We start from the raw sequence: 13,961 nt of genomic DNA on the forward strand, positions 1-13,961 counted from the left end.
CATTATCTGACTCTCTGAAGGCTTCCATGCTTTAGAGTACAAAAATAAGTAAATGATTACAAATACAACAACCGACTAAATTACTGCCAGAGTTTCTGGTAGAAATGTTTTCTCTCAAGTGTGGCTTTCATTAAAGCTATTAAAACTGAGATGGAGGCAGGTGGCTGCCTCATTTAGAATCTTCTCCTACTTCCCTTTCATGTGCCAGCCCTGATCTGAGCAAGGAGTGTGGAGCCCTGAGCAGCTGTGACATCCACACAGGGTGCTAACTTTGCTCTGCTTAAGTGCAAACAGGTATCACAGTGAAATTCCCCTTTGATCTTCCACTTTCCCCAGCCACTGGCCACACAAAGGCTCCAGTTACTAAGGCTTTGATAGATAAACTCTTGGGGCAGCCAGAAAAGTGGGAAGCCCGAATCCTATGACAAGGTGTTAGATTCCATGAGCTGGAGAAGAAACTGTCAGGTCACATGGCTTCAGCTCAGCCCCAGACTGTGCAAAGGGGAAAAGCAGCAGCTTCTCACTGAGAACCAGGTGTCACTAGCTCCCTTTGTGCTAACAAGCTGGAGAACAGAGAGGCCAAGATTATCTAAAAGTTAGTCCCTGGTCTTTGCAAGACTGCCTGGAGGGAGACAGCTCCTCGGAGGGCCTTCCGAAGGCCTCTTCCTGAGGATAATCCAGCTAAGTCCACAACGGGTAAATTATTTACTGTCATACTCAAACTCTGTTCTAAGGCTTTAAGTGGTGGAAGCTGATCCCAAGACTTGTCTGTTGGCGATGGGCCCATGGGGTGGGCGGCCACATGGAAAGGGCTGTGATGTGATGAAGCAAGGCATGGAGGGAAGAGCGCGCTGGGATCGGGAGGGGTTCTGGTGGACTCCAGACTCCAAGTGCTGAGCTGGGCTGTGTAGCCACTTTTTCTTCACCCTCAGCGCTAGGATGAGGCCTTTCTCACAGAAGCAAGGAACTGTAGTGGTTCCCTTTACTGCTCCTATGACTTGTTCCCAGCACAAGGCAGGAATGCTTGGTTACTGATCTATTTTGATGCTGCTGATCAAATGGTGTGTGGTTTCATTTCAGGCCGTGTGTGTGTGTGTGTGTGTGTGTGTGTGTGCGCGTGTGCGCGCCTGTCGTGTGTATGTGTGTGTGTGTGTGTGTGTGTGTGCGCGCCTGTCTGTCCTGGGGGCTTGAACTCAGGGCATGGGCTCTGTCCCTGAGCTGCTTCTTTGCTTAAGGCTAATGCTCTACCACTTGAGCCATAACTGCACTTCCAGATTATTTTTTTGTAGTTTAGTGTAGCTGGGATTTACAGGTATGAGCTACTGTTGCTTAGCTGTGGGTCTTTTTTTTTTTGGTTACAGTAGCAGAGGAAGAGGTGCAGGCTGGGATTCTAAGTTGCAGGTCACCACTGCAGACAATGAAACCACACAGCAGACATTCCAACTCAAAGCCAGCTTTTTGGGTCAGAAGAGATGAGCAAACTGAAAAGGAGGCACTTAATGCAAAGCCAATTGCTGATGGCAGACTCTGGTGTCAGGTGTCTCAAGTGCTGTTTCTTGATATGCGTAGCAGCTCCATCTCTCACTGGAGGGGAACACCCAATCTACCTATCACAGGCCTGTCTTGTTGAATTCTGAAAGATACCCAGAGAGTGAGCAGGAAATAGAGATATGAGGCCTATGGAAATCTGGGTAGGACCTTGGGTGGGTGCTCTCCAGTTGTCCAGGCTCCAGGGAAGGAAGCAAGTGTGACTATTTAAGAAAGTGGATTTGGTAAATATGGGCAAAGTTAATGACAATTTTGCAGGCCAAATGGTTTTCCCCCATCTTTTACTTTGGAAACTGTTATAGTGCTCATCCCAATGCCCTGGTAGCCTCTCCCAGCTGGCAAAGCTTTACCCTTGCTGACCTGGGACAGTGTGGTTGAGTTTTAGGTGCTTCACAGCAATCACACAATCCCCAAGAGAAGCATGAAACCCACAAAACCCAGACACATCGTACCCTGGAACTTTCAACTATTAGATAGATAGTCCTACCCCCTGCAGGTTTCCAGGCCAGGAGGCCCTGGGGTAGGCCCAGGTTCCTGTCCTTGCCAGAGGAAGAATGCTCTGGGCAGTGACTTCATCTATGCCTTGGGGTGTCAGGATCAGGTAAGATGACATACGGGAACATGCTTTCTCAAGCCCACCGGTCAGTTTTCATATTTTTAGTAACTGGGTAGTTAAAATTTCAGCCTTATAAAGGAAGAAACTAAACAAGGAGAATATCAATTTCCTTACCAGGGGTTTCAAATCATTACATAGTAATAGCTCTGAGTTAAATTAGGTATTTCATTGTACATGGCAATTTTTTTTTTTGGGGTCCAGTCGTGGGGCCTGAACTCTGGGCCTGGGCGCTGTCCCTCAGCTCTTCAGCTCAAGGCTAGCGCTCTACCACTTGAGCCACAGTGCCACTTCTGGCTTTTTGCTTATGGGGTGCTGAGGAATCGAACCCAGGGCCTCATGCATGCAAGGCAAGCACTCTACCACTGAGCCACCTTCCCAGCCCTGTGCATGGCAATTTTAAACACCATTTCCAGTGATGAATAAAATGATGACAATCTATACATTTCAACTTCTCCTGCTTCTCCTTTCTTTTTCTTCCCACACATCTGGTAGCTTTGGGGCCAGGTGTTCAAATAACCCAGAGGTTCTGAGACACAGGCTTTGAACCTTTGGACAAAAGGACACTGCTCTGGTCAGGCTGGAGATACTGAGGAGTCAGAAGTACCCAGTGGTGGCAGATATGACAGACGCTCATGGGGAAGTTATGTCACCTTCAGAACTCACTGGTTTCTAGAAATTACCAGACTCAGAAGTACCACATGACTCTCAGTACCACATGATAGTCTATAATCATTAGCATTAAAAGGTCCCAAAGTACCAAAATGATGACGTGGAGGCCCCCAAGATAACCTCTTCTAGTTATAGTGATTTAATCCATTACATTAAACTAGTGCAAGAATGATCCTGCCATGTTAAAGGGCTCTCTGTTGGAACACTAGTTGAAACCAGGCAGCACTTAAGAGTTCGTTTGCTACCAGAATATAATGCTGACAAGTGCTGCATGCCAGTGTGGACTCTATGCCTCATCTGGCTGCCCATCATTATTTCTGAGAACAGTATTACCAGCTCTACTTTATAAAACAGACAGCAAGGATCAGAGAAGCTAAGAGCTTGCTTGATGTCATACATACAGGACTTTGATCATCTCTTTTTGAGTCTGTCTGTATACCTGAGGAATATGGTCAACCCACTGCACCGTACCACCTTTCAAAGAAGCCTACCACCTTTGAGTTGCTTGGTCAAGTTGGGAATGCTCCTCTAGATTACTCATCACTGGTCATTAGCTTTCCACTGTCCTTGGCATCAGCACATGACAGTGATGTAGACCACTGGTTGCTGTTACCTAAATAATTTCTAATAACTTAACCTGCCCTTGTAACATTTTATTGTTTCCTCTCTCAGCCTGGGCTGGCGGTGCGGGGGCTGGGGAGCTGCAGGGAGAACTTGAAGCGTTTCAGGCTCCTCTCTTCTCCCCTGTGCTCTGCACTACTTTGGTCACTTTGATCTCTGTGAGGCTATCCTCCCTCAGACATGGAGAAGGCAGGGTGCCAAGCAGTACAGTCTTAAATTCCTTCGCAAGCAAATAAACAAAAATGCCCTTGAAAACCCTGCACTGCAAACTCTCATCTCTGAAGCTTCCTTTACAGATTTTTCCAGAGCAACTTCTTTTCAAACATTTGTAATACTTTGAAATAACTATAGCAATCTTCACCTCAAACTATACCATCTGGCTTCTCAACAAATAATAATTGCTCTGAGTCAGACTGATCTATATAAATAAATAAACAGAAGAAACCAGCTCCTCACCAAAGTTTATACGCATGTGCACGTCACTGGAGAGCTGTTCAAAGGCAAGTGTCTGCAGTGTGTGGGTAGCGGAGCCAGTGCTTCAGTGCTGCTTCAAACAGCACACAGTTGTATACTGCTCTCCTGTGTGGACACCTCTGTCCAGGGGATGTCCTATGCAACTATCCTTGTTTGGAGGTGTGGCAGGCTCAAGCCAAGCCAGGCTCAAGCATGGTATAGTACAGGCCAGCTTCTTCCCCCAGCAGGTCCTGGGATAGTCCCTGTCACAGCCACACAATGGCTCTGGAAGTGGGGTCCTGACCCAGTGCCCCACAGAGGTACTACAGAGGCATACCTATCCTATCCTCTCTAACCCACAGCTTTGCCTACAGAAAGGAGGTGAATTCATGGCCACCCTCCGAGAAGAAAGAGCTGCCAATCCTGGGAAGAGTGCAGAGGGAAGTGCCCAGTCCCTTACCAAGTAGGCTGATTCCCAGCCGGGAGAGGCCCTGTCGCAACCCCTCGCCCAGACTCTCTGGGAGCTGTCGCCGCCACTCTTCCTGCCGGTGGAAGTGCTCCTCATCCAGTGAGAGCCGGTCCATGTTTCGGGCCAGGCTGGTGGCCAGGTTGGTGATGGAGGTCAGGGTACCTGAGGGCACAAGAGATGGGGTTGGCTTCCTTGTCACATGTCTAGGGGGCCCCGGGTGTGGTCCTTGAGGGCTAGATAGGTGGGCTGAGGAGAAAGGCAGGGGCAGCACCTTGTCCCTCCTGGACATGCCCAGTGGGGAACGATGGTGCTCTGCTGCCGGGCCATTTGCAGCAGGGCTTCAGATGAGCTTCCTCGAGTATCCTGTCACTCTTTAAGGGACTTGAGTAGGAATCTGTAACCAGAGGCTGAAAAAAATGCAGTATCTCTCCAATCAATGTATTGCCAAACTTGGTTAGTTTTGAAGTCCTCAATGAGACTCAGTTTTGAAGGCTATTAATTTGCCTGCTCTGATTTTAAAGGTAAAGGTTCTGTTGGATTATCGATGGATTGTAAAGCAAGCATTTCCACTTTAGGAATAAATTTTGTATCCTTATTATGACTTCATTCTTATTTTTTTGAGACATAATCTTGCTGTGTAGCCCAGGCTGGCTTTGAACTTACGATCTTGCCTCAACCTCCTGAGTGCTGGGATTATAGATATGCAACACGACATATATCCAGCTCTGACTTCATTTTAAATGTTTTCAGCTGGTATTCTGAGGCAATAATTATTGCACCACTGAGACTACATCTACTTTTGATGTTCAGGATATTAATGAAAAAAAAAAAAGATGAGGACAACAAAGAAAGAAAAGCTATGGTTTTTCTAAGAAAAATAACTTCAGCCACTTGCTGAAAGCAGGCCCAACACCTCTAAGTCAGCTCATTTGCTAATATTTGGAGAATAGCAGATATTGTTCCATAGCATCTTTACTAGTGGTCTGAAAAGAACACACACACACACACATACTTCCAAACCAACACACCAAACAAGTTAGAGAACAAGTGTAAAAGACATTCAATGAGTCAGGATGCTAAAACTACCACTGAAATTCAATTTAGCAGGTGTTGGTTGTCGTATTTTAAAATAAAAACAAAAAGCACAGAGATTCCAGTGTCAGAAGCAAGAAAGCCGCCAGGGACTCATCTGCGAGTCTGCAGCCCAGGCCCTGGCCTCCCGTGCTTTGGAGCAGGGGAGGGCCCTCCTCCTTGTCCCTGGAGTTTGTTTTTACTGCTCCTGCTGTTCCCTTGCCAGCCCCTTTTCTATGGATCATACATTCTCATATTTCTAGTTCAAGTTTTCTTTTAAGGCCTGCTAGAGACTCCCCCAATCTGTCCGCGTATAATGGAGTTTCGGGACTATCTACAGTACAATGCCTTTTATAGGGAAGAAGGCCTTTGCCTGTTTTCCCTGCCTCCTGCTGAGAAGAAAAGGGGACTCAGATGGCCCTTGTTAGTCCCTCAGTCCCTGCCAACCTGACCAAAACATCCAGCAAACACACAGGGATGAAACGAAAACATTCTTGTGGGAAGCAGCTTGGTCTTCCTGCCCTGTGGCCTACGTGAACCACCAGATGGCACTGTTTACGTGTCATGCTACAGCAAAACTGGCTGTTCACCTCCAAATCAGCATCCATGTCAAAATGTATCCACATCCTTCAGAAAGTTATGACAACTGTTTCTACGCTTAAAAAAAAATACAGTGAGGCACCGAGTGTAGGATTTCTGATGTTTAGCAGAAATCTTGAGCACCTTTAATATTTCTGCATTTATCACATAGAATAGTGGTTGGCCAATCCTTGTTTTTCCAATAGGAGGTTTAAGATCTTAAAGTTTCTGAAACATTTGCACACACTTCAGGCAAGCACCGATCTGTTTAAAACATAAGGCATTATATATGTGAGCTATGTTCCAAGTCTGACTTTCGCTGCAAGCTACCAAGGCAAACAAAGTTGGAGACAATGTAAATGTATTTAAAACTTTTAACACATTCTTTATAAATGAGGAGGATAGGAAGGAACCGAAGTTAAGGCATTATTATCACAGGAACTGAGCAGCTACCTTTAGAAATGTGCTTCACAAATGATGTTGTCCCTCTGGAAACTCCGCTCACAAAGGCTCCTGGGCCTCGAGTCAGCCCCTCATAGGGAAGCCTGAAGAAGTCCGAGATCCCATTTCCTATGCTTCTCACCAAGCTTGCCGGGCTGCCAAGGATTTCCAGAGACCCCACCACCCAGCCTGCAAAGCACCAAGGGGAAAGGGTTACTGAAACCTGGAGTATAATACTTTCAACGTTTGTGAAAATGTGGCACCTTCCCTGCAATCCATTTTTCACAGTAGAACTGAGAACGTAATAAGCTTTTTTGGAGCAAAGTATGGGAAATAACTCATTCACTGTGAATTCATAAATAGCGAACTTTCATACTTCATAAATCAAAGTGATCCTCTGGCAGCCTCACAAATGGCTTTAGTATGACTTCCTCGCCTGAGTTTCCTGAACTCCTATAAAGAGATGCGTGTGCAGGGGACACACTCCCACCTGCCCAGGAAGGTGCTCTCAGGGTTGCAGGTGCTCAGAGGCTGGGCAGGCTCTCCAGACCCCATGGGCAGCCACACAACAGGAGTAGGAGCAGATGCCTGCCTGGTGGGGGAGGCCAATACTAAATGGGGTGTTGTGAAGGGGATGCAAACTTCCGACAAGGATGGAGGAGTTACTTTTAATCTTTCCCAATCCTACCAAGTTGAGTGCTTCCCTTTGGAACTGAGCTAGAGCCAGACAAATGTCTCCCCTTTAGCCCTAACTTCGGTTGTGTAAATATCAGTGACAGGGACATACTGATTAGGTTAGTGCGAGGGGAGTGTTCTGTGCCTCAGTCTCTGGAGGGTAGCTCTGGGTCTGGTTTCCTATTTAAGCCGGAGCTTGCCAGGAGCTGGCCTTCTCAGCGGCCTGCACACTGTCTACTGCCTCTTGGGAATGGGGCAGTGATGCAGTCTGTAGTGGCTGCCCTTCAGGGCTGTGAGCTCAGAAGACTGCAGGGGCAGGCAAGGCCAAAGTGAGGAGAGGAGGAATCTGAAAAGACAACTTCCTTCCCTGGGAAGGCTCTGGGGACAGTCTGGGGAGCCATGCCTCCCTCAGCAGCACGGCCTGGGAGGACAAGCCTGTGACGGAGCCTGAGGCAAGGCACCAATCCATGAAGACCACGAAGGTGCGAGTGAGTGCACGAGGCAAGCCAGGGTCATAGGGATTTCCATCAATGCGGGGCCTGTCTTTCCCCTGGAACATTAGAATGGTGACACCAGGATTGAAGTCAAAGGAGAGAGTAACTGATAAGACGAATACGCAAATGGAATGTCTGTGGAGGTGGGGCTTTAGTTCTCCCGCACCTGTGCCACAACAATATCATCATTTCTCTTCAGCTATGCCCAGGTTAATTTACGGGGAAGGCTACCCTTGGCATGAGAGGCACAGGCGAATTCAACATGGCGTTACCATGTGCCCAGTCTCACAGTCAGAGAGCAAAGGAAGACATCAATCGCACATCTCCACTGATGAAACACAGGAGCTAGCTTTCCATTCCAGGTTTACCTCATTCCCAGACCCCCACCTCCCACAAGCCCAGGCTGCACAGAGCAAAAGATCAAGGAGGATGCCGTTAAAGGCTGTGAATATGCTCCCTTGGAGAATAAAGAAATAGCAGAAGAGCAGATTACTCTCAGCCTGGAATGGTCAAAAGTTTCCGTCCCCAGTTGGGTCTATAGCTACCGTAACTTCCCATCTCTTCAAGGACTCAGTATTTGAAGACAGAAGGTGGCTTCTGCCAAGCAGAGAGGCCTCTCTGTGACAAGCCTACTCAGGTGAGCGAAGGAGGAGGGGGTGTAAAGGGAATGGTGGGGAGGACACTGGAGAAAGCTCCAGTCTCCTCATTCAGCCCCCACCCATTTTGAAAGGAATTGCAGAAGAGAGGCCTTTTGTAATTCTCAGATGCATGGGACTGGGATCTCCAAGGTTATATAACCCATGGAGGCCTGAAACCACTGCCTAAAGTGAGGGCCCACTTGTGGAGCAATTAAGGAGTGATACTACATACTGAATGACACTTGAGTTAGCCAGAAAAGAACAAGAAGTATCCAAGCATACTTACTCCTTGTTTACCAATTCCCCTCTAAAAACAGTCACCCCTCAGATACTAAAATCCAAGGATACTCAACACCTTGTATAAAATGGTGCAGTACTTGCATATAACCTATGCAAATTCTCTCCTATACTTTAAATCGTCTATTGATAACTTGTAACATCTAATACAATGTAAATTCTGTAATGTAAATTCTAAAAGATCTTAGGAAATAATGACAAGAAGAACAATACAAATGCAATTCTTTTTTTGGAGATATTTTCAATATGTAATTGCTTGGATATACATATGTGGAATTCAAAGACAGAAGGCCATCTGCACATCTTTTGCTTAGCTGTTAGGAAATGTTGTTGATAAAGACAGTCTACCTGGCTTTGTATCAAATTGAGACTTTGGAGGTAGACAAGGACCTCAGGAAATTCTCAAGCTCACATTCTTTCCTTCAAGTAGGGCTACTCATTTCTAGTTACCATTTATTTATTTTTAAAACTGCTTTAAGTGACTCACTGCAGATTTCCCTAGAAATGAGGTCAGGGTGTTTTTCTGGTCATTACAACCAGGAAACTTCTACTGTCCAATGGGTAAAAGTTGACCCAAGTGAGTGGTGGAAGCAGTGTGCTCTCAGGCCAGTTTTCTCCCACTCTGTGCTCCATTGCTATTCTACCTGGGGCGTGGTAGCCTCCAGCTGCCTTTCCATTTTGAGCTTCTTCAAGCACTTCTTTTTTCAATCCATTTTAGACCAGAGGCTTTTAGGGACAGAGTTTTCCATAGGCTCTAAAAAACTGGCCCTTTGTATTAGAATTTCTTGTCTTGGTATAGAGTGAACCTGGCACATTAAGAAGATTTTTAGGTGGATTACAAAGAATTCTAAACAGAATGTTTTTGTGAGAGCTCATTAAAAACACAACACAAAACAAAGAGATAGATCACTTTAGTGTACAGGCTGCAGGGGACACAGGTGGAGCCTCTTCTCTGGTGCATTTACCAGATGGACACTTCAAGTATCTCATGATCACCCAATGTCAATGTGAAGCTGCTTTCTTCCCTAGCCTCAGCTCAGAGCTGAGTAATGTACATGGCTGTTTCTCATGTTAAATGCAAAACGGAGAGAATATGTTTTAGAATAGTTTGTAAACATTTCATTTGGAACACTGATTCTTTTTTATGACATCTTAGCAAGAGGGAAATGTTTTCTTCACTGTTATGCAAGCTATCAAAATAATAGGTTTGGTAGGGCCCTGTCTCTGATAATTGTCTTTTTTTTAATGTCTGGTTAGCTCTGTTAATTTCTATGACAATTTTGTTGTGGAAGAGATGTAATCTTACCAGTATAATACAATTACTGGCATTTGACCAATGCTACAATCTGAATCTTCAACGGTAATGCATTCAGCAAGCACAAGGTCACAAAGAGCCTTCATTATTTTCAGAAAGCCAGACTTCTGCTCTCTTTACTGGAGGGGGCCTGACAAGGCCAAATTGGGATGCTGTTCTGGGCTTGAATCATTAGGACCATGAGGAGACGATCAAGCAAGCTGCCTGATTAACCTTGGCTCAGGGACATCTGCTTCAGTGCTGAGTACTGTATTCTGAGACCAAATGGTCCTCAAGATAATCTGCAGCACAATACTTCCCATATAAGATTCTGCACACATACCAAACACTCTTTGAAGGCTTTCCCAACTAAACCGAAAACAGAAGCTTTATCACTCCCTCTGGGCCCCTGAGGAAAGCACAACCCACCTAAAAGTACTAGGGCATACCACCTATTTGGTACCAGAAGGTGGTAAGGATGAAGGAGAGCATTCTTCCTACCTGGGCTCAGGTATGTGGAGTGGCTAAGACACCAACAGCCTTCACTTTGCTCTGTGTCCACTGACTCTGGAGAGGCAGAGCTTGTGCATCACATGCAGAGCAAACAAGTGCTCAAATCTCTCAACGACAAGCATTTACCAGCAGCAATGAGGAACAGTGACTGCCTAGAACTGGGCTCCTTTGGGTCCCAGCAGCTGAAGGTGGGCTAATTTTCTGGCTGTGCTAGTATGTTGAGAAAGGGTCAGATGCTGAAAGTTTCTACTTTTTTTTTGCTAAATTGAACTAAAATCTAAGTCATGTAACAGTGAAAAATATGGCAACTATTGTCAGAATATTTACTAAATGTAAAGTAAAATGTTGAGTACTTGACATAATTATATTTGCTCCTCCCCACAAGAAAACACTTTATAGATGAGGAAATGAAGATTTAAGGAGGTTTAACAACTTGCCCAAAGGGCTTAAACAAGTGGAGTCTAGACTTCCATCTAGTTTGGTTTCATTGCAAAGCCCTACTTTTCAACTATTGTTTTCCATAGTTCTGGCCCAGGCACTAACTTATCATAGACCTTTAGCTTCTCCTCACCTGCTCTGAACAGAGCCCCAGCAGCGTAGTGCATGGCCAGGGCGTGGACCAGCTGTCTTGCGGTGGTGAAGATGGGTCCTCTTTCAAACACTGAGAAGGAGAGAGGAGTGTGGTCGGAGGCTATGTACAGCTTGAGGGAAGCGTGGATGCTGACAAGCAGGTTCACGGGCTGGATGACCAGCTTCCGTAGCTTCACCGGGTTCACTAAGGCCCTGGCATGCTGTCTCACCTGTGGAGGCAGCACTTGTCTATCCCCAGAGAGCTGTGTGGCATGGCTAGCCAGTCTGCTGTGAGGAAGGTAAGTCTCAAACAAAGTTTTAACGTAGTACACAAATGTGTCCTCCACATATAACCGGGCAGGCTTCAGTTCGAAACTGAACTCATGGACATCAAGCAGAAAGCTACTGCCATCAGTTACTGTGATGTGAAGTTTGATGAAGCAATTCTCCTTGTATTCTTCCAAATCCCTGCTGGAGACAAGGAGACTCTGCATTTTGGAGCACTGAATAGGTTCTGTTTTCTCTCCTTGGCAGACCAAAACAGCGAAGTGGAAATTGGACTTGTTGTAAAGCTGGTTGTCCAGCTGCAGGTCCCCACAGAAGACTTCCACAGAGTAAAGCTGGAAGAGAGTGGCCACAGGCTCTTCCCCAGAGAGGGCAGTGGCTACAGGGGCCACGTGGAGAAAAACATTGTCTAGTGTGAGCCTCAGAAGTTCAGACGATGCTCTGGGGTGAGTGAGGTCATCAGATATTGCCAGGCTCAACTGAGTGACAAACATTTTAAAGGTAATCATCTTTTCCAGAGTTCTAGAGGAGAAAAGGAAACATTATTCTCTCCAATTTTCCTTCTTTTTAAAATAACAGTGTCTTATTAAACACCTCCTAATAGGACATGAGATTCTCATAAGAGACAAATAAGAACTCAACTGTCAGTACATTGTGTGTAGACAGAGCCAGCCACACTAGAAGAGTATTGGGAAATGCTCCCAATGGGACTATTACAAGTTCTTGTCATGTTTCTGTATGTGTTTCCCTTATCAACACCAGATTTTTACTCCAGAATCCCATTAGCTTTTGTCATGATGAGAACAAGACAAAAAGATGAATAAAATAACTAAAAACCTTAAATTGAAAAAGTGAGGCAAACAGAAGAAAGCTCAGCATTTGCAGCATGCTGCCTTCCCTGTGCCCCTAAGGTGTACCTCAGGATTCTGCACTCATTGCTCAAGGTCATCACTCCCGCAATGCATCCTGTTCTAGATTACTTTTCTTTTCCTTGCCAACAGCTCATAAACATGCTGTTATTTCTCTTCTCTTAAACAATTATGACTCTACTTCCTTCTCTACTTAGCACTCATTTCTCTGAAACCATTTATAGAAAAATTCTGAAGTATTTGCTATACATTGTCTCCTATTCTTCTTCTCTGTTCTATGAGTGTGCTGCTAGCTGAATTATATATCATAGTTTGACAAAACAACTCTTTTCAAAGTCACCAGTGACTTCCATTTGGCCAAAGCAATGATGGACTTCATTTTATGCTTACTCAAATTATTTATGACGTTTGACATTACTGGGAACTTTCTCTCCCATCACACACTATTTTTTAACTGTCTTTTCTTAGATCTTCTCTCTGGTCACTCATGCTTAGTTGTCTACATGAATCCTTTCTTCTCTTCTAGCAGACCTCTTAAGTTAATGGTCTCTAGGATTCAAGCCATGGTCCCACTTTTCTTCCCCATCACCACTGATTCTTTGGGAATCTTAGCCAGTCTCATGTCTTGAAGCACCACTACTATGTGGATGCCTAGAATTCTAATCTGCCTGTCCATATAGTCACACTGAGAAGGCTAAATGATGTCTCAAACTCAGTTGGTCATGACATCTGTGTATTCAAATCTTGTTCTTACACCCTCAACTCTCACACAGCCTTTTCTATTCAGTTAATGGTATTCATAACCTACCAACTGATCACACCAATTTTTTTTTTCAAATCACTCTTGATGTCTCTATTTTTAAATCCATATCTAACATATAAGGGACGTCTCACTGGCTTTTCCTGAAAAATATATCCCCAAATCTTCCCACCCACTTCCACTAATATTACTGTGGTCTAAGCCACCAGTATCTCTTGGATGTTTACATATAACAGCCTTCAAACTGTAGGAGTGTCCTGATTGGTTGGATTTCATTTCTCTAGAGCCTGCTTCAACTGAACAGCCACTTATCGAAAAATTTAAGCCACAGGTTCTCTATTCCAAATGTTCTAATGGCATCCTCATTTCACTTAGAATTAAAAAGCAGGGTCTGGGAAGATGGCTCAGTGGTAGAGTGCTTACCTTGCGTGCATGAGGCCCTGGATTCGATTCCTCAGCACCATATAAACAGAAAAAAAAAATTCAGAAGTGGCGCTATGGCTTAAATGCTAGAGAGCTTGCCTTGAGCTGAAGAGCTGAGGGACAGTGCCCAGGCCCAGAGTTCAGGCCCCACGACCACCACCACCACCACCACCACCAACAACAACAAAGGCAGCTCTTAACAATGGCCTATGGGCCCCCTTCCAGCCTTGAGCTCCATGGCTTTATGCATTACTACTTTTACCTCCCCTACTCTGCTGGCCTCTGGCCTGCCCTCCGTGATGCCAGGGCACAGGTGCATGATGTGCCCTGGTCTAGCAAACATGTCTTTCATATTAATAACCACTTTCCTTTTCAAGACTTTGCTCACATGCCAGATTTGTGGATTGGCTTTTTTTTTTTTTTTTTGCTGGTCCTGGGCCTTGAACTCAGGGCCTGGGCTCTGTCCCTGAGCCTCTCTGTGCTCAACGCTAGTGCTCTAGTGCTTGAGCCACAGCGCCAGTTCTGGCTTTTTCTGCTTATGTGGTACTAAGGAATCAAACCCAGGGCTTCATGCATGCCAGGCAAGCACTCTACCACTAAGCCACAATCCCAGCCTTGGATTGGCTTTCTATAAGAACTGCTTTAAAAGTCCATTCTCCTTTTTCCCAGGTCCTGT

At 45.4% G+C, this 13,961-nt stretch overlaps 1 protein-coding gene across 1 annotated transcript in view; it reads right to left on the reverse strand.

Moving 5' to 3' along the window:
• Positions 1-13,961, reverse strand: part of Vps13b (vacuolar protein sorting 13 homolog B (yeast)) — a 548,051-nt gene that overhangs the window by 10,065 nt on the left and 524,025 nt on the right. The window contains exons 55-57 of the mRNA XM_013012393.1: positions 10,950-11,755; positions 6,480-6,656; positions 4,368-4,538 (exon numbers count right to left, since the gene is read on the reverse strand). Of these exons, the coding sequence (XP_012867847.1) occupies positions 4,368-4,538; positions 6,480-6,656; positions 10,950-11,755 (1,154 nt within the window). The remainder of the gene's footprint in view (positions 1-4,367; positions 4,539-6,479; positions 6,657-10,949; positions 11,756-13,961) is intronic.

The sequence above is a fragment of the Dipodomys ordii genome, unplaced genomic scaffold (assembly GCF_000151885.1).
Source record: "Dipodomys ordii isolate 6190 unplaced genomic scaffold, Dord_2.0 Scaffold17, whole genome shotgun sequence".
NCBI lineage: Eukaryota > Metazoa > Chordata > Mammalia > Rodentia > Heteromyidae > Dipodomys > Dipodomys ordii.